Source organism: Myripristis murdjan, chromosome 12, assembly GCF_902150065.1.
Source record: "Myripristis murdjan chromosome 12, fMyrMur1.1, whole genome shotgun sequence".
In the NCBI taxonomy this organism is placed as follows: domain Eukaryota; kingdom Metazoa; phylum Chordata; class Actinopteri; order Holocentriformes; family Holocentridae; genus Myripristis; species Myripristis murdjan.
This window is the reverse complement of record NC_043991.1, coordinates 16,855,821-16,882,464: the sequence shown is the minus strand read 5'-3', so window position 1 is coordinate 16,882,464 and position 26,644 is coordinate 16,855,821. Positions and strand designations below refer to the sequence as shown.

Sequence of the window (26,644 nt, the reverse complement as noted above, 5' to 3'; positions counted from 1 at the left end):
GGGTTGTCTCTGGTACATTTACAGAGATCTACTGACATACAAACTTAATTTAACACGCTGTCAAACTTCACCCCCAGCACCATCTTCTTCGCCACACCAGTCAGGCGAAAAAAAAAATGTGTCTTGTGGTACAACAAACAACTTTAAACCTTAGGATCACTCGGAGTCGTGTTTATTTACAGTGATAAACTAATAAACAGTGGCACTCATTGGATAAGCTGTTTTATAACTCCTTCCGGTTGGTGCAGGTCAACAGTGGTCCGGCTGGTGCGAGTGGCTACTGGATAAACAGTTCCAGTTCAAAAAATAAAGAAAAAAAACATTAACAAAACGACACTTTATTGCCATTTTGATATGGTATGCACTTGTTGCAATTCTAGCAAACTGAAAATTAAAGTATAACAGAATTGTAAGAGAGACAAATAATAAGAAAAAAAATCGCTACATCGCCTCTCCTCTGTGTCTTGCGGTCTTGGTAAGGAAACATGGCGGCGTCCTTCAACAGCACACGGAGCTTGGTGTTACTGGTAAGAAAGTCATTTAACAGTGTACATGTGTGTGAAACCTTGCTAACAACGCGTCGACACATAACTAAGGTGTGTACCCGACACGTTTATGCCCGGAGTTTATTGATTTCCACGGCGTCCGTACGTAGAAACGATAAGTATAACCCAGCGTTAGCTTCTGCGGCTATGACAGCTAGCAGCTAGAGATAACGCTGATTTAACTGTGGTTGCATGTGTGGCTGAGACTATAGTAAATTCTTTTTTTTTTTTTTTGTCATTGTCACAACAAAGAGCACCCGCTACACCGAACTATTCACATTAAATCAGCGCCATGAATGTTATCGCAAGGAAAACACCACATTTAATCCTCCTGCTACCCTCAAATTTTGTATCAGCTTGACCCCAGTAAGTCAAACCTAAATTGTTAAATTGTTAAGTTTATGAGTCAAGTACTGCATGTGTCTTGTTGACTAACGTTATCTAAATAGGCCTTTAAGTAAAACATAACGCCCCCACCCTCATTAATCTTGTATTGTATTGTTAAACACTGAAATGAACCCCGAAGACAATAGGACGGTCTGATACAATCCAATATAAATGATCTGCCATAAAATTTACTTTTCTGATGCCTGTAACGCTTTTTTTTTTTTTTTTTTTTTTTTTTTTTTGTCACAGTAAGAGCGATGTTCATTCAGTTCTATGTTTGGCATTGAGCTCATAGTTAGTGCTGCTGTTGTACTGGGCTGCATTTTATTGACATGTGTTTCCACTATTCTGTCCCCCTTCATGTATTATAAATAGGGAGGACAAAAAATTAGAAACCCCTCTCAGCATAATGTAGTCTACTGCAAGACCTCTGCAAACTTATCGATAATAAACATATAATTCCTTTTACACATTTTCCGCAATGTCAACAAAGACTTTAACATTTTAAACTTTCTTAAAAGGCAGAATTGAGTGTATAATCGTGGCAATTAATGCTAGAGGGGGGAAACTGTTTCTTTGCCCTCATGGAGTTTTGTCTAATGTTGTTTTCTCTGCAGAGAGCCATTGCCCAGTCTGGCACATTATGCAGCAGCTCTGGAAGCCGAGCCCTCCATGTCACTGCGGTGTGCTGCAAGGTAACACTCAAACATCAGTATATCCACAGGACAGGATTCAGCCTGTGGGCTGTGAACCCCTGAGGCAGGCTGCTATATTGTGTTAGTCTTAGCTGTCATTATTCCATACAGTAGGACATCTGTCTTGAGAAATTACAAAGTGACACCTTGCTTGTTCTTGCCTTATTATTTTTTGTTTTCAATCAGAATCGAGCAGCTCGTATCCGTGTGGGGAAAGGAGACAGACCTATAACCTATGAGCAAGCTCTTCACCCTCATCACATCGGTCACCGCAAAGGATGGTTGTCCCAGCATACAAGTGAGCATCTTTAATCGTGATGATGATGATGTACAGTTTGTTAGCTGAGGCTGAGATTGTTCGTGCAACAGTGGCTTAAGTTGCAACAGCACATATCAAAAAAGAAATAAGGACAGGAAACAAAGATACATACATTTACATAACATTACAGTCACTGAGCATACTTTCATCCAGATTAGATAGAAACAACTGCAGCGCTTGCTTGATCATGCATAGGGCAAACTGATTTTCATATTCAATGCCTCAGTGCCTTGATTTTCTGACTTTTCCCTTCCCTGCTAGGTAATCTACAAGGAGAAGGAGGGGCAGCCGAGCGGACGGTGGAGGATGTCTTCATAAGACGATTTGTGTTTGGGACCTTCCATAGCTGTCTTGCCAATGAAATTGTGATTAAGAGGCGCGGCAACGTGCTCACAGTGTGTGCATTAATGCTACAGAAACTACCACCACATAAGTTTTACTTCTTGATAGGCTATTCAGAGTCGTTACTATCTCATTTGTACAAATGTCCTGTCAAACTGGAGATTCAGACCCTGCAGGATAAGGTAGTGTACAAGTACCTCTAATGGAACTGTGTGGTGTGCTGTAGTCTGTACACGGCTCCTGCATGACTGTTGTACTTATTATTCTCTCGAGTGTACACCACCATGATAGGCAAGTGGATTGTGCTCCTGTGCACAACGTTCAAAGGTTGTCACTGAATTGTCATTCCTGGTCCTTTTGGATTTTTCTGTTCTGCAGAAGTATATAATTTAAACCAGTTTTTGCTGCATATCTGATCAAGTTATCAAACTGTCCTGGCTGTTAAGTTATAATTAAAAAGGAGAAGTTTAATGGAATAATTTGCAATATTCTTGCTTTGATCAATCACTGATTCCTTTGGTCAAAACTAGCTCAACAACCAGTTCTGTGGTTTATGAATGGGCCATACATCCAAAATCACTGGTTTGGTCCGACACAATGTAATGATAAAAACACTCAATCTAGACCGTGCCTTATATTTTTTCCAGTCTATATTTGTCCAACAAACCAACCAGTTGTCTCCCAGGACTCAGCAAACACCACCTCATGTTGTAAATCTGATCGCCTTGTCACTGTCGTGTTTTGTTGCACATCTGTGTCTAACAAGTGAAATCATGACAAATTTCAAATGGTTCTTTATTGATTTTCACAGTGCAAACATTCACATTTAAGGCACATGAGCCCTGTCAGTGCAAAAATAGAAGACAGATTAAAGCATTCGTTCATATCAAATGAAGTCAATTTCCCTTGAATTTTTTTTACACAATTAAAATGTAATCACATCTAATCAAAACCACAGGACATTTCTCCCTTCAACTGTAAGTGTAATCATGAATACTCATGTAAAAAAAAAAAAATCATCTGCCGTGCCCAACTTAGTGGCATATAAAAGAGTAATGACAGGAAAAATTGGGCTCCATTCAAGATGAAGACTTGCTCCATCTTTACTCATTCTCTACCTCATTCTCAGTAAAAGTGCTGTGAAGATGAATTTCTTAGACACTGAAGAAGACCCTAAAGAGGTCTTGAATCAATAACAGTTACAATGTACTCTACCAGCAAACCTTTGGTCACAAACCTCTTTAAAAAACAAACAAAAAAACAACACACACACAAACACAAACAACCCATAAATACTGGCAAGTAACTGGGTCTCTGTGCCAAATAAAATTGAGGGCGTCACTCCAACTCACTTTTGAGGGGATTCAGCTACTTAAAAATCATAAGGTATTTTAAAAAACAAACAAAAACCACCTGATTCTGTATTGCAAAAATAAACGTATAAGCAAATGTCTTAATATAACTACTAACTTCATTATTCCATGCTGCAAGCAGCTAATTTGGCACAGTCGGTGTCTCTCCCTCTACCGTGTATTGGACCTCTCACTCTTAAAATATTCAGACTGTATTGTAAACGGTGTACTTTGTAAAGTTAATCACTAAAGGAAATCTACAGTGCAACATTTCTGCTCATACATATTAGCTCTACAAGACACAGATTGGCGAGAGAGAGCAGGTGGACAATGTCTAATCCACCTATGATGCCAGGAGTTTCTCAAAAAATAGTATCTTAATAAAAAAAAAGAAAAAGAAAAAGCCTCCTGTCACGATAAGAACGTATGGGTGCAGCTCAGGAAAAAAAAAATCCCTGTCATGCTCATAAAATTTTACTGTTTGTGGTAAAAGTTACCTCTGACCAGATGGTCAGATGAAGCAACCCCATGTCCCACTAGGAGTGCGATGTCAGTGGTTGGCGGTGTCCTCCAGCCAAAGTTTTGGCCTCATGCCTGCTGCCTTGTCTGCTCTGCTGCGAGTTGTTTGGCTCGTGATGTCATGGCAGCTGCTGCCCACACAAGACTGTAGCTTTATCAGCCGCTGATTCATAGTCTGCAGGAGGGTTGGATCCACCTTTTTCAGAATGTTCTCCAGCTGGTGGGGATCTGAGGTCAGGTTATACACCTCGACAAATGACTGGAGAAACGACAGGGAACAGAGTCAGCCACAAAGTGCTTCGTTAGGAACAACAGCAGTACAGCTACAACACACTTCACCGCTTTTTAACACCCTTGACTCACCTCACTGTCTGCAAACTCGCAGTATTGGAGGTTGTGTTCGACAAAGGTCCTGACGCAGGCGTAGGTGTTATTGTAGGCATCCTCGCACACACAGTCTGGGAAACATTGCTGAAGTGCGATGGCAAAGAAATACAGTGTTGAGTTGCATGGCACACTGACTTCAACTGCAGAGTCAATTTATGGTACAGCCATAAAGGTCATAAGGGTCACAGAGAGTTTTTTACATATATGCTAAAATATGAGGCAAGTGTGAAGAATTACTTGGGACAGCAACTCACAGATAAGCCAGGGCCAAGTTTGGGGCAGGCAGGATCTTGCAAGGGGTGTCCCTCTCCTGTGTACTCAACGAGGAAAAAGGGCCGTGCAGTGCCGTTGCGCAATGAGGGGGCCTAAAAGTAAGAAGTATATCAAAACTTTATAAGGACAGAGAAAAATAAGACTTATGAAAACAGTTAAAGAATTAATAAAACACAAACTCAAATCTTATGAAGCCTGACCTCTCATAGTGAAAAGGAGGGTGCCTAGTCTTTGGTGGCAGGTGTTGTTGCCCACAGAAAACAGCAAGTGGTGACATCACCTGCCACCAAAGAGCTTTTTTTTTTTTTTTACATTTTAGGTTGCAACTGACCATCTGAGAGAGGAAAGATTGCCCGTCCATGTTCACGAGAGACAGGTTGAAGCCAGATATGTCCAATATGGTGGGAGCCAAGTCAATATTCAAAACTGGAGCCTAAAGGAGCAACACACCAAATAAAAAAGTAAATTAATGACATTATGATAATGAAATAATAATATGCATATGCAGGAAAACAGGTCAGCAACATATCAGCAAAAATGAGTACTGCTTACTATACATATTTATCAAAGAGATTCAAGTAATCATTTGTGGACATGAAATATAATGATTATCTAACTTATTTATGAAGCAGCCCTGAGAATGATAGGAAGACAAAAACAATGTGGAGCAGCACAACTGTGTGTATTTGCAGTGTGAGGTTGATTCTGACCTGCAATGCTTGTTTTGGTTTAATTCCAGGACCGCGAACCATGAGGGGGATCCTGATGTCAAATTCATACAGTTGTCTCTTATCAATAGGCAAAGAGAACTGACCTGCAACAGTGAAAGAAGCTGATGATTTCAAGTGCAGGGCGTAAAATCATCTAGGACAAAATATGATTGGCTTTGGCTGTGATGGTTATGACCGCTGGGCTGGTGTGTTATCAGACACACAGAACACAGTCAAACCTGTGTGGTAGCCGTTGTCGGAGGTGTAGAAGATGTACGTGTTATCCAGTTCCTTCATATTATCAAGTTTCTTAACCAGCGTGTCCACCATATCATCCACAGAGATGAGAGTTTGCCATCTGCAGAGGAGAGGATAATGCCAGCTTTCATGAATTGCTTAATGAATTAATTAATTAAAACCTCAAAGCTTGGTATTATTCTTGCCTGTTTTGTTGGCTTAAAAATCAAAACAGCTTTGTATCAGGAGTTCTAAAGGCTATTTATATTGAGGACCTACAGATAGAAAAGCATGAAGAGCAACAAAAAAGATACAGGTCCTGAAATAAAGGGAAAGACAAGTGTGTTATTTCCGACACAGATGCCCTGCTGGGCCTGCTGGTGGCGCTAAAGGGAAGGTCATGGAATCACCCAAATTGCCAGGTTTCATACTCTAGACACATGTCATCATCTACCCAACGTAAATGTTGTAACCAAATGTCATGGCAATGCTTAGTTAGCTTTGGTACATCAGTGGTCAACACCAAAATTTTCACTAGCTGGTGGTGCTAGAGGGAATGTCATAAAGTCAATCCAATTCATCCTCTGGGCTGCCTTAATGTTGTCACCAAATTTACTGGCGAAGAAAAAAACATTTTGAGTTTGAATTTGAGTTTATTAAGATCCCCATTAGCTTTTGCAGAGATATTAGTGCATAGTGTAAACTATTTAACCTTGATGGTGGCACTAGAGGGAAGGTCACATGGTCATCCAAATAGGCATGTTCATCCTCTAGCCAACATGAATGCTCCACGAATCCACCAAGTAGGTTTTGAGATATTTCCACTGCAGTAATGACAGTTTGTCCTGCTGGTGGCGCTAGAGGGAAGGTCAGAGCTTCACCACAATGGAGAAATTGCATCTTATAGGCAACATGAATGTAGTAATCAAAATTCATGGAGACATGGCGCTCCAACATGGTGCCGTATAGGCCCCCGGCTTGCAGCGGGGCAAAAACAAAAGCATCTGAATGGGGCAATGAAGCACCATTAACCACAAGAAGATCAACATGACTGACAGAACACCGCCTTGCCATTAAATCTTCAAGCGTCGGGACATTTACTGGAAGGATGTGACATTTTTCTTACACGGTTACATCACCTGGTGTTTTGTTGATGCTGGTGGAGAAGTGTGAGGTGCCACTCCACAAACTACAGTCAGTTGTTTTGGTGGCAAGGTTGTTCGTGCTTCATGGTTTACATCATTTTCATGCTCATCAGACAGTGACCATATGACACTGGCATGGTCATGTAAAGGCAGAAATATTTCAACACAGGATGAGCATGATCTCCACAAAGACATTTCGTTCTAACTTAGACTTCCCCCTAAAGGGTTCTGTAACAAATTCACACCACGAGGGACACAAGCACTGAGGCCTGGTGATTTCTTTTTGGTGTGCGCCTCACATGTTGAGGAAAGGGAGAAGGATCGGCTCATCTCGATATATGACCTCACTCTCAAAGTGCATTTTTTGGTGTGATAAAGGGCTTATGCACCGCCACTTGACCTCGCTGTGACCGTCTCAAGAATTCCAGTCAGCTGGCTCAGAGATGATTTCAAACTGATACACAGACTTTACGGCTGAAACGATACTCCTTTTTCCACAGTTGCCTGGTACTGTCTTCACCTCAGAGTTACTCAACAGCTCCTTACTGTTTCTCATGAAATGTGATAAGTGGAGCGGTCTTCAACACTGGCGCTGCTGACCAACTTACTGTAACAACCACGCCTCATTCAAAGCCACCTCTCCTTTCTAAATACAACTGTGTCTGCCCTGCATTTTTGCACATTACAATGATGGGACATTATCTGCTTGTTGTAATCCCTGCTGTACTCAAGTCCTCGCTTCATTTTGGCATTTACCTGCACATAATCAGGGCATATAAAGCTAGAAAATTAAATACATTATTGCAAATTAAATGATAAGCCCAGGGACACTGGAGTGTCACTTGAACGACACCCGAAAGCGATTTAAATAACCATTTGCTTGGAAAAATTAGTACAGAGTAATAATTAGCAGCTGGCACCTTTTCCTGTAGGCATCATCTAGGAAGTTGAGTGAACTGTTTGACATGGGGTTGACAGGCTGGCGGAGGAGCCAGTGTTTGTCCTGAAACACACACATGCACAGACAGATGGAGATTCATTCAAGAGGCTGCTTAAAACGATTCACTGACTTCAGAATATTTGACATTGAATGAATGGAAACCAGTGGCTGGATAAAAGGTAGGAAATATTATATCAGAGTTCTAAAATATGACTGCTGGCTTTGGGAAAAGATTAGCAGACAGATGAAGTTTATAAATTTTGTAAGTACTAGGCTTAACATGTAAAATCACTGGTGTGGTCATTGAAAAACCCAAATAAAAATGCCCATTCCACACAGTTATTCTGCATGTGGGTACATGTGAATTTCCGCTTGGCTTTACCTTTCCTGGTTTGTTGAAGCTTCCATCGCGAGGGGCTTTAACATCGCTGAACTCCTTCTGGTACTGGGGTGCAGCTGTCCACGGAGAGTGAGGCGCTGGAGGAGACAGCATCAGGAAAAATGGATGCTTGCCGTTCTTGGCATCCAGGAAACTAAGTGACCTGTTCAACTGGAATGAGAGAAAAGCGAGGACTGAATGGTGAATTACTGCAAATTCAATTTTTACAGCTGATAAATGCTGGATGTTGAAGATGGGGAAGGTAAGTAAAGCCAGAGCCAGGATCAGACATGAGGAAAATAACCAATGGCATGTGATGTGACAATATTAAAAGGTGAGTTTGCAAGAAAACACACTTTTTGCTGCATATTTGTGAACTATTTTCACCTTAGAACTTAATTAAAAATAGCCAGATGCAGGTAAATGTTGCCTGTGATTGGTAATGTAAGTCCCTCACCTCTACAAGCGATTTTGACAGTTAATTGACTGTTGTTCAATCAAATGTCAGTGGGAAAAAAAAGCAAAAAAATTGCCGTAACATAAGTAAATTGGAAGAAAAAACATGACAAGAGCAGAAAATGTGCAAAACAAATACCAGAGAATTAACAAAATATTTTTAAAACTGATAAAAATATATTCATGATTATTACAGGGATATATTTAAAGGTCAGGTTAGTGATGCTGGAGCAGATTTCTCTTGTTTAAATGCCGAATTCAGACGCCTTTCATAAGTATTCAAATTACAGTGAAATTAAACTATTCCTCATTTTGCTGCAGACCCGCTGGAGGTCCCCGGACTCCACTTTGAAAACCACTGTCTCATAGCATTTGTTTCTGAGACAAGTAATAACATAACTGTCCCACATTAAAACCTCAAATCTGCTGATGGTAAAGGAAAGTTCAGCTGTCATGAACTCTGAACAGGGCACTGAGTGTGGCAGTATTTTTTTTTTTTTTTTTTTATCCTGCTGCAGACAGCTGGTGAAGCAGCAGCACGCAACTGTCAGCTGATGATGATGATGACATGCAGCAGCAACATGACACCAAAAAAAGAATGCAACTGGAAGAAAAAAAACAAAACAAAACAAACTTCACTAAAATACCATTACTCACGCAGACTTTTTATGACGATATCTGTGTTAAAACCTAGAAAATAAATTATATACATTACACTTCTAGTTTCTGACACTGCTTGTGTTGCTACTGTTTGTTGATGATTAACTTTTTTACACTGCTTTAAAAGTATTGGGCAATTCAGAGAAAGGAGGTAAAACACTTAAAATATTGCATACTTTATATTTCTATTAGCTGATATGCACAGTGTGCTTTCACCCTGAATAATGTTGAGGTGGCCAGAACTCCTTCCATATATCCTCTGCATCATATTTCTGCAGGCCGACATCGCTGTGTTTGCCAGTCATAATCAAAAATAGGATATGATAAGAGACCGCAACTTACTATGAGGTCGGTGAGGTAGTCTTTTTCATAACTGTCTCCGTGCTTTTCCTCTTTGCCGTTGACAGAGAGAGTGTAATTGTAGTACTGCGAGTTCCCCACCTGCAGCCATATTGCATAAGGTGTGACAACAGAGTTAACTTCAACAAACTGCATTTTGTATATGTGGCTATGTGCATGTGTGTGTGTATGTGTGTGTATGTGTGTGTATGCGTGTGTGTGTGTGTGTGTGTGTGTGTGTGTGTGTGTGTGTGTGTACAACCTACCAGTGCATGCCACTGGTCCCAGCCAGGTGGAACATGGCCAACATCTCCTGCTTCTTTCCTGCCATACTGATGGGAGAGAAAACAGTTACCAGTCACATCCACAAAAAAATTTGGGCCTATTGACTAAAATGGCTCAGTTCCCCTGAAATTCCTAAATACCAAGTTTGTAAGTATGTTGCACCATCCTGTGCAGCCTGCCTTGGTAAATTAGAAGCTAATCAGAGCTTGCAAGCAATACCCTACACAAACAGAGAAGCTCAATACAGCCGATTGTATCAGCAAAGCTATGAAAGAGGAAGAATGAGCTGAGATATCAACACAGATCATATCAGTGACCTGTCCCTAACATGTCATTTCCTAAAAAGTAGTCATATGTGTGCCAGAACATTTGTGTATGTGTTAAAGTGGTGGGGTTGAGATATAAATCATGCTTGCATGTGTGCACAGCGTGTGTTTTTCAAAACCTGGTTCAGATACTTCCCAGCGAAGAACGTCTGGTATTTCTGTTTCCTGAGGTACAGAGGGAAGGCCTCCGACTCCGGGCCTTTCTGCCAAAGCAGGCTGGAGCAATTCCCGGACAGGGAGTTGTTCCTCACCGCGTGGTTATGGGGGTACCGTCCTGTTAAAATGCTGCTTCTGCTGGGGCAGCACAGCGGTGTGGCTGTAAACTTTACAGCGGGAGAAAGTGAAAGCGTGGACAGAGAGAGGAAAAGGAGAGGAGCAAGGGGGGTAAAAACATGATCAGAGGTGACTACAAAAAAGGAGGGAACGACTGAGGACAGGAACAAGGATTATTCAGTTTAACTTTCTGCACTCACAGCATTCAAAAATGTCGCTCCTGCATCGCCAATCAAGGTCTTGGTTTTCTTCATCGGGGTCTGTAAAATGCAGACAGGGAAGTGTAATTATGAAAAGTGATACACAAAACTCACAACATGCAAACTGGCATAGCTGTTAAGTTAACAACCTCCAAGCTACAAGCTGTGCAAACGACGCTCCGGCTTCCCTTTCAGAGGACCGTCTGAAGTAATAACTTCTTCTTCATTAGTATGTGATGCTCATTGAATTGCTGTATAATAAACACTAAGTCTCTGAACACTCAGTGCAGGCGCTGTCAGGTTGCTATCTCAACGTTTTTGAGTGACTTCTCCCCTATTGACCTTGCCTGGCTGCCCTTTGCTCCTACGGGCCCCTGTGGTCTTGTTACATGTGGAAACAAGCACGGTATGGGAATGGCGACAAGTCAAACAAGTCCCATTGATTTAAAAAACATCAAAGCAAGGAACCCACACATAAAAACTGTGTTTGGTAGTGTGTAAACTCAGAAGAGAGCAGGGCCCCTTGGAAAGAGAAACCATGCTCATTTGGAAACAGGATCCCTTACTTCGAACACCTTACCATATTCTTAACTAGACCCTGAAAAAAAAATTAAGAGGTTTTGTGTGTGGATTAAGACATTTTGAACTAACAGTGCTATAAAATGCAGCTTGAAAAGTTCCAGTTATGTAATATTAAGGGGTCTCTTTCTAAATTTCTAAAACAGTAACTCAAGTTCCAATAATTCTTCTTTGGTTTTACCTTAATTGGATATATATTTTTAAATATCTCTCCTGAAACAATCCCTGATATGCCACTTAAAAAATAAAAACCTGAATTTACATGTTCAGTGCAATATTTAAGTCTTTTTCAATAAAATAAAATTTCAATCATCCCTGACATGTTATATCAACAGATATCAAGTCATTTGTCTCCAGTCACATGACATGATAAACAACCATAGTGGGTTGTCAGGTAAAGACTGAGGCTATATTAAGAGTTTTGTCTTTCGTTATGACTGCTGTCAATTGTGGAACCATGAAAACAACATAACAGCAAAACTACATACTCTGTGTCCACTTTATCAGGTCCACCTGTGCAATCTAATGAAGTTCAGTGCAACAGCTCTGCCATAAATTCTACCTTTTAATAAAGTTAATCATGTTATTTTTTTGTTGACATTGTGGATAATGTGTGTCAATTTAATTCTATGCTTATTATTACGATTGTCGATTACAGAGGTCTTGTACTGGACTACATCATACCGAGAGGTGTTTCTAATTTTTTGTCCTCCCTATTTATATACATGAGGGTGACATAAGAGTAGAAACACCTCCCAATAAGATGCAGTGCAGTACAGCAGCACCACTGACTATGAGCTCAATGCCAAATATAGAAATGAATGAACAGTTGAATTAACACCTCTATTAGTGTGACAAAAAGAAAACCTAAGCATTATAGGCAGCATAACATTAAACTTTATGGCAGAACAGTTGGATTGTATTATATTAGACTGTACAGGTGGACCTAATAAAGTGGCCACTGAGTGTATATGAGTATTAAAGAGATACTAAAACACCACAAACGTCACTGTAAGTCACTGCTTAGTTACATAAACACACTATACGCCTTTACAAAGACATTATAGCAGTAAGAGAAATACGATAAAGCAGACTACAATAGGGTTACTATCAATCACTATGGAGGACCTATTAAGTAACTTTCGAGTTAAGAGGCATGGTCATGGCATGGCATGGTCGTCTCACCATTCCCCCAAGCTGCACATCCTGGTCGTCGGTGAGGATGAGGATGATGTTGCTCGGCTGGTCACTTCCTGCACACCTGGCGCTACAGGTGAGCAGCGCCAGGACGAACGGGACGGTCAGAGCGGCGAGGTGTGTCCGCCGGCGGCTCGTCGGTCCGGATCCGCTCCCCAAAGCTGCCATTGGGCCAGAGCAAGCAGGCCGATGCTTCGTGTGAAGGCAGGTTTCGTTTCCTGCACTTGTGAAGAGCAAGAGGGGGGCCGGCCAGCCACCACGGGGTATGCTGCAAAAGTTTGAGGAAGTAGGCTGCTTGGTCATATGATCACTTTTTTTTTTTTTTTTTTTTTTTTTTTTTTTTTTTTTTTTGGCTTTCTTTTTTTTTCAAGCCGTGGGAGGGAGGTTGTGGAGGAAGAGGAGGAGGGCGTTATGCAGTCCAGTAAGCATAATTCAAACATCATGACACGCAACTTTCACAGTCCGTATTGCATTAAAATGAAACTACAAGTAATATGAACACAACATTGCACTAACATAGTATGTAATATGGTACAGTAGGCCTGTTGTGCAGTACAGTATGTGAGCAGGCTGTATAACAATTCTCCAGAGCGGTGGCTCCAACAGAACCAGTCTTACCAGAGTGTTCACTGTTTATCAAGTTACAAAGCTTACAGGTGCTACAGTCAACAAAATGTCTGAAAAATATGCACTTCACTACACTGTTGTCTCCACACCTGAAATGAAGACAGACTGTTACTGTCCTGTCAGATGAGGGACTGCAGGAGGAAGCCTTTATCCAGGTGGGGCCTGTAGTCCAACACATGAATAATGACGGGAAAAGACACGAAAAAAAAAAAAAAATAAAATAAGATCCATTGCTTTAATTTATGTAGCATCAGGGCTTAATCTGACAAGTCCCAAGTGTGGGTTTTCAGTTTTTCCCAAGATGTGTTGACATATGTATGAAAAATAATAGTCATTCTTTTTGGAATAACAACAACAATGACAATAAGCTCCTTGTTAGAGTTTCTTTCAGGTTTTGAGAGCTGCTGTATAATCATTATTATTATTATGTTTTGTACTCTCCAGAGTAAGGACAAGCTGCTCAATTTTTCATTTTAATTTGAATAATTAAATGTTCTTGTTCAAACACTGTTTCTGTCAAGATATACATAGAAATGCTAAATAGAGTAATGTATAGGCAACAAGAATGTAATTAAAAATAGTCTGTGTTGCTTTCTGGTTCACTCATGAGGAATGACAACTGTCTGTAAATCAAATTGCTCCCTTGGGGATAATAAAGATATTCTTTAATGTCTACTGTAAGAGAGTCATACAGTCCAGAATGGTCATTATAGAAGTGCAGTATTACTGCAATGAAACAATTCACAATACAAAACAAGTCAACTCAGTTCAGCAACTTGGAATCAAGCATGACGGACTCAGCAAAGCAAAATACTCAGCAAAGTTCATAGCTCACGCTGTACCTCGTCAAACAGGGCAGTCATATGATTGCATAATTAGGTCTATAAGTGACTTCTATAGAGGTTTACATGATCATCCCTTGTTTAGTTCATAAGCTTCACAACTATGTTCTGAACCTGCTGGAGATGAAAAAAAAGGAAAAAGATTTTAGTTTGAGGTATTTATACACAGAACTGCAACAGTCAGCATGAGATGAAGTAACTAAGTCTGAGTCAGAAAATCAGACTTGAATACTTGGCAGCTAGATTGATGTTAACAGCCGAGCTGTGGGGAATTTCCTGAATATAAAAAGTTGCATTTGGCTGGCTACAGATAACAGCCATTTATCAGACATTTGCTCACCGATAAGTCTGCTGAATAACAGGATTTTACTAAGTCACACAGGTGTACCACACAAATATCTCTGATCTTTTAAATTAACTTGTGCACACCCTGACAACAAGATAATCTCTCACTGCCACCATGCACACATGAAAGCTCTCCTGTAAATCAAACTCAAGCAGAAAAACTTTCTTCCTTTATTCTATTCATTCACATTGTGGAGATTTTTTTTATTTATTTATTTATTTTTTTATTTTTTTATTTTTTTTTTTGGGGTGATTTAATGTAACACTGACCCATCATCCCTCTGAAGAAAAATACCTGGCCTTCTCCTGGATGGAATGAGACAGACCAGGACTGAAGGTGCTCTGCTGAACTGAAGGGGGGAGGAGTTGTCTCTTACAGCATCAGATAGATGACCATCATTTTCTTCACAAACATAGAAAAGTGTTCAGCCGTCCTCATCAACTTGTTGTAGTGCCATGATGGTGGCGATCCTGACCTCTGACCTCCATGAAGGAGGGCACAGATATCAATTAACTGTCATTATTATTGTCAAAATGCACAGACGCCGACCAGGACAGCCACTTGTTGCTTTTGCTCTCGCTGTCCTTGCACTTTTCCCTATTTCTTTTTTTTTTCTGGCTTGATTCTTTTAGATAAGCTGAGTATCTTGTCAGGTTTTAAGTTGAACCCCTCCTTAACCATGAGGTTTGAAGGAGTTTTTCACTGGAGTACTTTTTTCTTTACAAATTTGTTAATGCACATCTATTTATTTTTATTTCTTATTTCTTTTTCTATTTCTTATAATTTCATATCATGCTGATGATATATTCTTCTCTTGAGAATTTGAGCTACTACAATCCAATACAGGATTTCTGATTCTGTTCCTGATAGTTATTATCATTACACAGAAGCTCTCAGAACAAGAGGCTCTTACAAGCAATTGATGTTATCCTCTTGTCTCCATCTAGCGGCTGCGCTCATAATTCAGCGAGAAAGACGGGCAGAGAGAACTGATGCACGACAAATCGCCCTGAATGAAAGATAATAATGGGTTTATGTTCGTCTGATTATAATTGCTGGTAAAGCTCTAAAGGCAAAACAGAGCTCTTACAATGTGTTTTAATATGCAAGACAATGTGAAATTATCTAATGTATCTATTTTGGAGACATGACGGGCATTCCCTAACGTGTATGTGTCTTGTTGTAATTGGGGAAAAAAAACATTGCTTTCACACAGCCGGTCACAAAATATATTCTCATGAACAATATTAATATTAATTGTTGACATTTCTAAAGACCTGCCGTTTTTTGGAAGCGGAAAGAAAAAAGTCAGCAGCGGAGAGGGAAATGCAGGTGGCACTCTAGTGGCGGGTCACGGTTCACAGTCGGAAATATTTTGGTAAAGCACCTCAGGAGTCGGCTCCGCACAGCTGCATCCGGCCCGGCTTGAGGCTTGATGTTTCCCTGGAGGTGGTTTCCTCACCTCTCCTCCTCCTTTTAGGTGTTCACATGTAGGAAAATGTTTTGACACTCGACAGCTCATGCAGAAACTGACACGGCTGCCGTCATGTCTGCCTGTCATCCTCAGAAAACAGCTGAGTTTGTTTTATCATTATTATTATTATTTTAGCCAGGCGTGGACAGGGTAACTAGTACCGGTGTGTGCGTTTTATTTGGCACTTTTTCATCAAATTCTCCTTTTTTATTCGTGTTATTTTAGCAGACGTAACCAATACTTTAGACTATGGTGCCTTTAAAACGCAGAAAAGTCGTCTCCTCGGGTGCTGGGGCTGACAGCAGTGTGAAAACCCGGTTTCCACACGTTGTTTTGTTTCTTCTGGAGAGAAAAATGGGGGCCAGTCGAAGAGCTTTCCTCTCTCAGCTCGGACGGAGCAAAGGCTTTCAGCTGGAGGAGGTGTTCAGGTGTGTGATCAGTTTATCCCCTCTGGCTGAAGGCGATAATCAATCAAGTCAGTTGCAGTGGTGTGTGTCTGGACTTGTATCAGGGCTGAACGATATATCGTGATGTAGATATGAACATGCACGATATCAATATCTCAATAGGCAATGATTTAGACGATAACAAGTGCAGGGCTAGGGGTTAGTCTAAGACAGTGATTAGTCTGTTCTGATCAATACAATATTTTGTCAAATAACTGTTTTCTTCATCCAGTTGGTATTACTATGTTGTTTTATAAAGAATGCTCAATTTTCACTCTTGTTACACTTTAAATATTGTTGAAGCATTGTGTTGATACAGAGATTGCAGCAAAATGATTTTAATTGTTTTTTTTTTTTTTAACATTTATTTTAATGCAGTCTAAGACAGTGATTGGTCTGCTCTGATCAATACAATGTTTTGTGAAGTTACTGCATTTTCTATGTCCATTTGTGCTGATTAAAAAAAAATAATAATACGTAAGCAATACTACATTCATGTGAAAATACTAATCAAACCAAAATGTGAACATGAACAGATGAACGAGTCTTTGCTTGTGGTGAATACAAATCTTTGGATAAAAGTGTCTGCCGAATGTCAAATTTATGCCAACTGTTTGGCATTAATATCAAGGTATGAAATTTTGTCCATATTGTGCAGTCCTGTTTTGTATCCCTCCATGTGCAATGACTGACAACCCCTGCGTTCAAGCTGATGTTCCACTGGCACCTGCGGCATGTTGTGTTACGTCCCATCCTGCTTTTGTCTCAACAGCAAATCAGTCACACATGTAATTTCGGAAAACAACTGTGGAGGCGAGGTTAGGGCGTGGCTGGAGTCGCAAGAGGGAGGAAAAGGACAGAAGGGAGATCATGGCAGGCCACCTGTCCACCTTCTGGACATCAGCTGGTACACAGAGAGCATGCGTGAAGGTCGTCCTGTGGAGATCCTGGACAGACACAGGCTGCAGGTAGGTTTCACTTCAGAGAAATATTTCCTTCTGCCTGTGTGTGTATCCTGGGATTAACCATTTGGTGCAAAGTGAAGTAAATGCACGGTTTGTTTCAGGAGCAGCAGAGTAACAAAGTGGAGGTCGTAGTGTTTTCGGCACCCAGCTATGCTTGTAAGAGAAGGACCACCCTCAAAAACCACAACACGCTGCTCACTGTGAGTGCTTTCTGCAGCTTCCCCTGGCAAGCTATGCCCAACTATCCAATACTACTGCACCATATCGACAAAATTTCATACTTCAATATTCCTGCTAAATATCTTGATAGTGATGAGATACACAATATGACTATGGGTTCACAAATTTTAAATGCAGCAGCAGTGAAATTAAGCATTCTTCAAAAAACAGCATAATCGTACCAAATGGATATGGAAATTTGATATACATTTCTCATTCCTGTTTTCATCACGCCTTTTGAGATAAAAATATGATAACAATATATCATGCAGCCCTACTATCCAGATCTCCTATATTACACTCATTGCATTGATAATGACTAGATAACAATAGACATGTGAGTCGGTCTCAGTGTCAGAGCAGAGAGATTGCAGTGTGTTGACAGTTTTTCCTCCACCTTTCTTCCATTCCGGTCTGTTCAGGAGGCCTTGTCCATCCTGGCAGAGAGTGCCGAGCTCAACGAGGATGAGGGCCGAGGTGTTGCGTTCAGGCGAGCGGCCGCTGTGCTGAAGTGCCTTCCTAAAGCAGTGAGCAGCATGGAGCAGCTCAGAGGGCTGCCCTGTCTTGGGGATCATTCAATGAGGGTTATCAAGGTCAGTCTTCTCTGCCTTTCCACTCTATCCTGTCTGGCCTTTTTTGGTTGCTCTTTGTCGCACTGCTAATTAATAAATCACCTTTGCCTTGATTCCTGCAGGACATTTTGGAAAATGGAGCGTCAAGTGAAGCTGAATCTACCAAGCAATCTGAGCGGTTCAAAGCTCTAAAGGTCTGTCAGCTGTGTTCCTTCTGACCTTTTGCTGGGCAATATTTGGTTGGCATCTACTTGTCGATTGCAGTACGAGTTATAATAAAAGCCAAGATGACTTGGAGAATGAAAACAATAGAAATAGGAAAAACTGATCTTATAGTTCTTGTAATTATGCTGGTGATCAGTCTCAGTCTGCAAGTACTAACTGGTTGAGATCCTCTTCCTCGGCACATTACCTGTCCAAGTGTGGGGGATATCAGTTTGTTTCTGCCTGAAATGTGCAACCATACAATTTTTTAATTAACATTGTATGTTGTTAGTGCATCTTATTTCTCTCTAAACACCATTAACTGACACAGGGTTTGTTTTTTTTATTAACTTTGCATTAACCCTATAACCATTAAGCTGGCAAACAGTAAGTCTGTGTGAGTCATATTGAACAAACTGCCAAAAAAAAAACATAATTAGACAAAGCTGCTCTTGTTTTCTTCCCTTGTTCTGATACCTTTTTTCTTTTCTATGTTATTATTGTTTTATTTAAAACAAAACAAGGACCCACAATGAATACAAAACTAAAAAGTAACAAGAATAGATATGAAAATAAATGAAGCAATAATAATAGTAAATAACCTTAACAATAATAAATTTACCCTTGGATGGTATGGCTGTTAATATTTGTATTACTATCTGGAAAAAAAAAAAAAACACAAAACAGAGGGAAAAATGCTTGTATACTCTTATGTACAGTGTACATTGACTTGCAAACACCAGTTCATAATTCTTGTTGTGCCACCCTTTGACTGTTAAGTGTTTTTCAGGTTTTAACAGGTATTTTTGGAGTCGGAGCGAAGACAGCAGATCGATGGTTCAGAGAGGGGATACACAGCCTGTCACAGTTGCAGGAATCAGGACATACACTCAACCAGGCACAGCAAGCAGGTGTGTGTTTTGGGGCTTTTCTGTGTGTAGCTATGTGCACACATGCTTGCTCGAGTTCCTCTCTGAACGAGCCACTTTGTATCTTTCAGGTTTGCAGTTCTATGACGACATCAACCTGCCAGTCAGTAAGACAGAGGCTGATGCCATCTCTGAGATTGTGGAGAAAGCTGTTCATGCTGTGCTGCCAGGGGCGGAGATCACTCTGACCGGAGGATTCAGGAGGTAACACTCCTTCCCTGTGTCATTACAGTGTAACACATCATGGGACATAACAATATTAAGGTCACCCTTTCATCCAAGGTGTCGTATTGTGCCATGAGTGCATACATAGTTAGTATCTAGTGACACTGCCACAGTGCCAAAAAAAAACATTTTTGCTATTGTTGTGTTGTATGTGGATGTATCTCAGTTGTTACATATATCATGCATTATTATGGAAGCATGCGATGACTTATGAAAAAGTGCTTCCTACGGTCTTTGTCTGTGATATGGTGGTATGAGTGTAATATGTTCAGCTTTTCCGAGTGGCCTCTGATTGATTGACACTGCACGCTGAAAATAACTGGATCAAGGCTGGAAAAATACGCCCACACAGTGTTGCCAGATTGGGTGATTTTCCACCTCAGGCACTACAGGAAATACAGTCGTGCTGGCATCATTCCCCGCATTTATTGTTTTAGGTCTTGATGAATGTCCTTACGTCTTTGTCAAGGTTGTGGTTCTGTGGTGATAATTGTCAAGTGAAAGCAGTTGCCATGTTTCCACCAAAAGACAGCTTTTTTAACCTTTAGAAACTGCTAGCCTCCAGCGGCTGGTTCTCTGCTACATTCAACAGTGGATGTGCACAGCCAGAATATACAGAGCTCCCCAGGTCTGTAAGCCCAGCCTAGTGGAAAAGTCACTCCAGCCTACTGCTCACAAACCTTCATGGTAACCTCATTAAAAAAGGCAAGCCATCTCTGACCCATCAGAAAAAATTGGGTCCATAATGTTTTGATTTACAACAGCAAAACACTATCAAAAGTTCTGTTTAAAAAGCTCACACTCATCAAGTCTCTGGTATCCAGTCATATGCTCAGTGTGTACCCAAACATATTTTTGTTTGCTCAAATCTTCACATGTGCAGTCATGAAGTGTGTGTGCAAGCTCCTAGTCAAGTGAAACACACACAGTTGTGCATTCATCTCACTGTCACTGTAAAATAGTTAAAATTGCAGAATCAGTTTTTTCCATTTCCATTTTTTTCCATTACAAATGGCAATTGTTTTTGGAGTTTGAGTTTATCATGAAGGCTTCTGAGCAAGACTTTATTCATCAGCGACTGAAGGCAGCACACTGATTACTTGATATAAATATTATGCACTGTGGGTGATATATTCCTTTAAAACAAAATACACTGCCTTCACCACATTCTTCACAGAGGGAAGCTGACAGGCCATGATGTTGATTTCCTGATAACGCACCCAGAGGAGGGCAAAGAGGAAGGACTAATGCCTAAAGTTGTCTCCTGGTTGGAGTCACAGGTAAGTCAGGCGGGTCTGAGGTTCAGTGGCTGTTGAAGAGCCTTAATTAGTGATTTTTATGGTGTTAGTTTTGCTGAAATAGATATCAAGAACCTCAGTGTTTTTGGTTCATGTCTAAAGCCTGTTACAGCAGACCACAGATGTGTTTTTGCTCTGTCTTCTTAGGGTTTCCTGTTGTATCAGAAAACTACAAGAAACTCCTACCTCGAGTCGAAGGACGGCCCCGGTCGGCCCGCCTCGAACATGGACCGCTTTGAGAGGTGCCTCTCGATATTCAAACTGACCAAGGATCGGTGTGTGGGGCAGAAACAGGGAACAAAACAATCAGCGACGCCAATAGAAAGTCATGTTAAAACAGTATGTAGTCTTGGAGATCCCACGCAGGCTAAAGGTGAAGGGAACAGTGAGTCTCTTACAGGATCATGCCAGAAGACAGAACCAAATCCACAGTCACATCCTCATCCTTTGAGCCAGATTCACCCGAGCAACCTCACCCTAAATGTGCTCGGCCAGGAGAAAAGCCTGGATGTGGACCAGGCGCAAACCTCTGGACACAAACCATGGAGAGCAGTGAGAGTCGACCTGGTGGTCTCCCCTGTCAGCCAGTTTGCCTTCGCTCTGCTGGGCTGGACAGGATCCAAGGTAGCCTTTTAAAACCGACTTCTAGCCTTTGTTGTGCACATTTAAAACAACTGCCTGGCTGATTTAAGAATGAACAATCTTTACTTTATCTCTGCTCTCTCCACAGTTGTTTGAGAGAGAGCTACGTCGTTGGGCGGGGCATGAGAAGGCCATGTCTCTAAGCAGCCATGCTTTGTATGACAACAAACAGGTACACTTAAACAGGCTAATACACATACTGCATATGCATTTTCTTCTTCAAGTAGGTGCCTATAGACTAGGGCTGAACAATATAAAAAAAATATATTTTGCAGTCATTTTGACAGAGGTTATGATTGAAGAATGATTCCCAATTTTAGTGGGAATGCTAATTTTTGGATCATAATTTTTATTTTCACTGGAAAAAAAATATTAAAACAATGATGATGATTTTTTCTCAGGTCTTTACCAAACAAACATGTTTTCTGTCTGGAGAATATGATTTATATGCCAAGGCATCTCTGTAGAAACCATAATATTGAAGTTGTAGTGGTATTTTGTCCTGGGATTTGGAATTCTTGAATTCTTGATGCCTGTCTCCTGTGCTTGAAAATTCACCAAGACTTCCAGATCCATAATACAGTGTGAACCAGTAGAATAATATTTTTTTGGGGAAAATCCTGCTTTCTTTCATTCTCTCTTTTTCGCACACAGAGCCGGTATCTGAGGGCGAGTTCAGAGGAGGAGATATTCGCTCATCTTGGTCTGGAGTACATTCCACCCACAGAGAGAAATGCTTGACCTCATCCAGAGGGCCGAGAAAGTGCAATCCACGACAGAGGATGGTAATTAGGACTGTGGAAGGTGGCTTTGGCTGAATAGCAAACCAGAAAGCTATGACGCTAGAGTGTGATCATTAATTCTTTTAACAAAGAGTCCCAGTTTGGGAATCTTTAAAAGGCTGGTTTTTCACTTAATGGATAGGTAATATAATGTCAAATGTCAAAAAAGTATCGTCATTAAAAGGTCAAAAGCTAAGATTATAAGTAATGCAACATCATCTGCTACCTCTTCACATGTGAATGTAATTACACCAGTGCCTGTTAATTGTGTTTTTATCAGATGAACTGTACGGCCTTCTTGCACTGCTGATGTCTTGCAATAAATGATGTATAAATTAAAGCCTTTGCCTTTACATTTATTTGTTACAATATGCTGCACACTGGGGTCCAAAAGTCGTCATCTCCTGCCAAGAACTGTTTGTTTTCATTATCTTTCAAAAAGAAAAAAGGCCCTTTTTATGCACTCATTTGATACTTCTTACTTCAGGAATATATTAATTAGGACTGATTAAAATTGGTCTTGAAACGGTTGTATGAAACTTAAAAAGTTAATATCCTGCTGACAAGGTTTGGTAAGGTTTGGTAAGGTTTTGTCAACTTGTTATCACATATATTTCATTAAAAAAAAGATGCATACTTACACACAAAGATGTATACACAAAATCTTCTCTTTTTAACAACTAATACTGCATATTGATCAATGAGATTAATATGGTTTTCTACACATTATTGTGACTGGTTATAGTGCTTAATCTTGTCCTTGGATGTCCAATGGAAAAAAAATAATAATTTATGCATAACAATGCTGAAAGAGCATAGTGAAGCAGACCTGCAAGGTGAAGAACTATTGATTAATATGTGATTAAAATTTTTTATGATCATTCAGTAGTGTCTGTGCTGCAGAAAATACACCCCAGACCAATCCACCTCAATAACAAAATATTATATGGTAGGCATGATTACAGATTTAGTTTTTACTTGTTTGGTGGAACCTGGGAATGCACAGATAATGACTGAGGAAACTAACCTGCACTGACTGCAGCGCACTCGCCTGCTACAGTTACACAAGTCAAGGTAAAGTTCATACCATCAAAACTACAGTGTGTTTTGTAAGTAAGTAAGAATTTATAAAATACTTATTGTCCATATCTAGGGTTAGGCTTACACAAAAAGGAGCAGGGGGTGCTCTGTTGGGCCAGCTCCTCTATTGAAAAATTAATTACCTACTGACATTAATTATTAAAAACACAATAACAATCTGTTCTCTTGATTTCTCCCAATGTAAATCCAAATACTCAACATGATAGGAGCACTATTGCACAACCTGTTTAATTTATATTTAAACGAGTAAATGAATTTTACTTGTCTGTGTGCTTGAAGGTACAGTCAAGGACACACACTGAAGTGAGTGCTTATGTGAAAGGAGGGAGGTTGTGGTTTTCGTTTGCATGTCCTCCTTTCCCCACATACACACCTGTTAAGCAATGACCTGTATTTTACAACATACATGTTAACCTCCTCTGTACCTTTCTGAAATATAAACCACACAGCTGCGTAGACCTGGGGCCTAAATATTTTGTGAGATCTGAGTTATTTTGTACATTTAATATCTGTTCGCATTATTCTTGCAAATACTTTCCTGATAGGTTTAACGTAACAAACAAGTCCTCATTTTTTTTTTTTTTTTTTTTTTTTTGTAGTGCTTGGAGACATTTCCTGTGTGTGTGCATGTGTGTGTGTGCGTGTCTGTGTGTGTGTGTGAGAGAGAGAGTGTGAGCTCACAGGCGTTTCCTTCACCTCTTCCTAACAGCCTCATTAACCTCTAAATACCGGTTTAACTTCAAAGGCTGTGTCATTGCTCACACCTCAAGCTCCTCTCACACCGTCTTAGACATGTGCACACACTTCTCCAGGTATCGCTGTTTTGCTTTTTTCTTTTTATTTTGGCCAACTTTGATCTAGGTAGGGTATAAGGATAGGATATAATGAGTAAGCATACTTTATGTAAATCTATACAAGACAGACATTGGAAAAAGAGACATTCATTTTACCATGTTCCTAAATCACCATTGACACATCACTGTTTTTGACACCGTATGTGTGAAGCAAAGTTTCTGTAGTGTGAGGGAGACAGCAGAGTGACGTCCCTCTGCACCGGGGAGACTATTAGTCTGGGCCACTCTGTGTCACAATACAGTGAATGTGATTTGTATGAATGTGAATAATGGCAGCTGTAGATACAGGAATGTTGCCATATTCTGAGCTTTCCACATCTCCTTGTTGGGACCCCATGATAATTTCCTTCAGTATGTCTATGTATGTGTGTACTGTAATAATATATGATTGTTTATTAAATTGAATTGAACTTTAGAAGACACAGTGGTAGTTGTGGCTTAGCAAGTAACAAGTAAAGCATTTTTAAATCTGTCAGTCTGTAAACATCAAGCTAGAGGTTGAACGGCACAGTATTTTAAATGTGAAATTTGCAACAATTTTCACCTGCTATAAAGGCTTGAGAACATAAGTGTGCTACCACAAGCGTGATGTGTCAGGACAGATTGTGTGAAAGTGCAGTTTCCAGCTCATATTAAGGGGAAATTTAAATTTCATGTTTAAGGCTCGCCTCATCCTCCTCTTCCCTCCTTCTCTATTTGAAGAGGGGAGTCGCAGTGCCTGCTCGTCCACCGGGACCAGTCCCACTGGCCCCATCAAAGCCCAGGGAGCCTTTGATGGAGTTGATAGGGATCAATAGCACAGGGGAAAAGACCTAACTGACTGTGTTACAGACGGGGCGGGCCACCACTGGAGACTACCGGCCATGCAGATCAATGATTATTAGGCGTCATCACCACCTTGATCTACATAGAGGGATCCATTCATTATCAGAAATAGTTAAATGTTGCAGAAGAAACTTTTTTTTCCCCAGGCCTCTTTGTACCTCTGTTAAAGCGTCTCATAATTAGAAACTATTAAGAAGAATGTTTCAGCTGAGGTGTATTTTTCTCTGAAGTTTGATTGGCTTATTAGGACTGTCTGCAGAAATCCAATGGCACCCCTTGATATAGACAATATGGGATGATTTTGTTTGGGCATGTGTCTGTCACTGGTCTCCTTGGGGCTGTCCTTGTCGGTGCCCGAGGGGGCCGTGGTGTGTTTGTGTCCATAACAGAGTAGCAAACAGGCCCATTAGAGATGACAGGACCTGAATGGAGCCAATCAAAGACAGGCCCAGCAGGAGACTGTTACCCCACAGACAGCAGCCTGGGGACTGGGGCCGAAGGGGAGGAATGACACCTCATCATGGATAAGGCAAACTCACACAGGCACACTCTATGCATACATAGACCAAACCTGCACAATATAATCTTTTTTTTTTTTTTTTTTTTAAATAATTTGTTCATAATTAGTCGCCCAAGTCAGAATTTGTCCTGACTCTTCTCACACGGGCTAGGTTCTGTTATGAACAAGCAAGAGCCCATAAAGTTCCTTGTTCTCTATACAGAAAGAAAGCACAAATATAAACTGACAATGACAATGAAAACTTAACACACAAGCCATTAAAAAATGGGGAAACGCAACAGAGGTCCCATGCCATAGTAAATACATGCACAAAGCAGATCCAGACTTAAATCATATCTAATAAATAAATCATCCCTATGATAAACAGATCAGTGACCAGCGAGAGCAGCAAATTATAGTGTAGACAAAGTGTTTTATTATGGCAGTAATATTCTATCACTGTGATGAGAGCAAAGTACACATGACAGAAAGATGGCAAAACTCCAGATTTATTTTACAAGCATAACTGTAAAGTAAATGTGAATACGAAAATGATGACAGTGGAAATATTCTAGGTTACATTTCTAAGAATGAATACCGAGGCAAAACAAACACAGATCACAGCGTTTGCAGAAAAAGGATTTCATCAACGAGCCAACTGGCTGGAGTTAACAGTTCAAAGGGCCCCGATCATTTGTTTTCTCCCTCGTTTTATATCTACATCCCTATCTGTGCCTCTCACTCCTTTGCTGCCCCACTGTCTGTATGGTGTATAATGGGATGGATGGGTATCACCCCCCTGCTCCACCTTGTCATGTCCCGTCCTGATCAGTGATAGTGGGGTTGGTGTTGGGCTCTTTGATGTCTGGGCCTGTTGAGGGAGACACGGGCAGACAGGGAGCAGCAGATCTGAGGCAGACGAGAAGCAGGAGACGGAGAAACCCCACCACCGTCCTACAGCAGAGCAGACTCCCACTCTCTCTCTCTCTCGGGCTTGTTACCCCTCCACACCACCAACACACACACATATATACACACACTTGCTCTTCCCATCCTCCATTTTTGCTTTCATCTCTCTCATAGATACCCCATGAATTCAAGTGTGCTGTCCAGCTTCAATCATTATACATGTTTATATTACAAGTCAAGTCAAGTCAAGTATAATTTATTTGTCCCAACTTGGCCAATTTGGTTGCAGACAGGTATAAAAAAGACATAAAGGACAACACGTTTCACACACACACATTCA

The 26,644-nt window shown here is 40.6% G+C and overlaps 3 protein-coding genes across 3 annotated transcripts; 2 read left to right on the top strand and 1 right to left on the bottom strand.

Annotated features, from left to right (window-relative positions):
- The first annotated feature begins 244 nt into the window (after positions 1-244).
- On the top strand, positions 245-2,764 carry mrps24 (mitochondrial ribosomal protein S24). Its single transcript, XM_030065347.1, has 4 exons — positions 245-527; positions 1,550-1,627; positions 1,814-1,925; positions 2,208-2,764. Exons 1-4 carry the CDS (start codon positions 486-488, stop codon positions 2,489-2,491), a joined length of 516 nt encoding a protein of 171 aa, XP_029921207.1. The 5' UTR covers positions 245-485; the 3' UTR covers positions 2,492-2,764.
- Positions 2,765-3,692: 928 nt separating this feature from the next.
- On the bottom strand, positions 3,693-12,807 carry gnsb (glucosamine (N-acetyl)-6-sulfatase (Sanfilippo disease IIID), b). Its single transcript, XM_030065346.1, has 13 exons — positions 12,534-12,807; positions 10,770-10,829; positions 10,416-10,619; positions 9,952-10,017; positions 9,689-9,787; positions 8,234-8,401; positions 7,832-7,914; positions 5,769-5,887; positions 5,530-5,633; positions 5,151-5,252; positions 4,801-4,911; positions 4,523-4,630; positions 3,693-4,418 (listed from the first exon to the last, which is right to left on the bottom strand). The coding sequence occupies exons 1-13, from the start codon at positions 12,711-12,713 to the stop codon at positions 4,191-4,193; spliced, it is 1,632 nt and encodes a 543-aa protein (XP_029921206.1). The 5' UTR covers positions 12,714-12,807; the 3' UTR covers positions 3,693-4,190.
- A 2,937-nt stretch (positions 12,808-15,744) lies between these two features.
- On the top strand, positions 15,745-22,471 carry polm (polymerase (DNA directed), mu). The gene is made up of 11 exons (XM_030065345.1): positions 15,745-16,262; positions 17,053-17,248; positions 17,347-17,445; positions 17,887-18,057; positions 18,159-18,230; positions 19,031-19,151; positions 19,241-19,373; positions 20,572-20,674; positions 20,840-21,316; positions 21,423-21,506; positions 21,989-22,471. The coding sequence occupies exons 1-11, from the start codon at positions 16,084-16,086 to the stop codon at positions 22,073-22,075; spliced, it is 1,722 nt and encodes a 573-aa protein (XP_029921205.1). The 5' UTR covers positions 15,745-16,083; the 3' UTR covers positions 22,076-22,471.
- Positions 22,472-26,644: the final 4,173 nt, after the last annotated feature.

Coding starts and splice junctions, on each gene's coding strand:
- polm (XM_030065345.1), top strand. CDS start 16,084: ATGGTGCCTTTAAAACGCAGAAAAGTCGTCTCCTCGGGTGCTGGGGCT. Junction 20,675..20,839: donor TCTCCTGGTTGGAGTCACAG/GTAAGTCAGGCG, acceptor CTGTCTTCTTAG/GGTTTCCTGTTGTATCAGAA. Junction 21,507..21,988: donor CTTTGTATGACAACAAACAG/GTACACTTAAAC, acceptor TTTCGCACACAG/AGCCGGTATCTGAGGGCGAG.
- mrps24 (XM_030065347.1), top strand. CDS start 486: ATGGCGGCGTCCTTCAACAGCACACGGAGCTTGGTGTTACTG. Junction 1,628..1,813: donor TCACTGCGGTGTGCTGCAAG/GTAACACTCAAA, acceptor GTTTTCAATCAG/AATCGAGCAGCTCGTATCCG. Junction 1,926..2,207: donor ATGGTTGTCCCAGCATACAA/GTGAGCATCTTT, acceptor CTTCCCTGCTAG/GTAATCTACAAGGAGAAGGA.
- gnsb (XM_030065346.1), bottom strand. CDS start 12,713: ATGGCAGCTTTGGGGAGCGGATCCGGACCGACGAGCCGCCGGCGGACA. Junction 10,620..10,769: donor GAGCGACATTTTTGAATGCT/GTGAGTGCAGAA, acceptor CCCGCTGTAAAG/TTTACAGCCACACCGCTGTG. Junction 4,631..4,800: donor AACTTGGCCCTGGCTTATCT/GTGAGTTGCTGT, acceptor ATCGCACTTCAG/CAATGTTTCCCAGACTGTGT.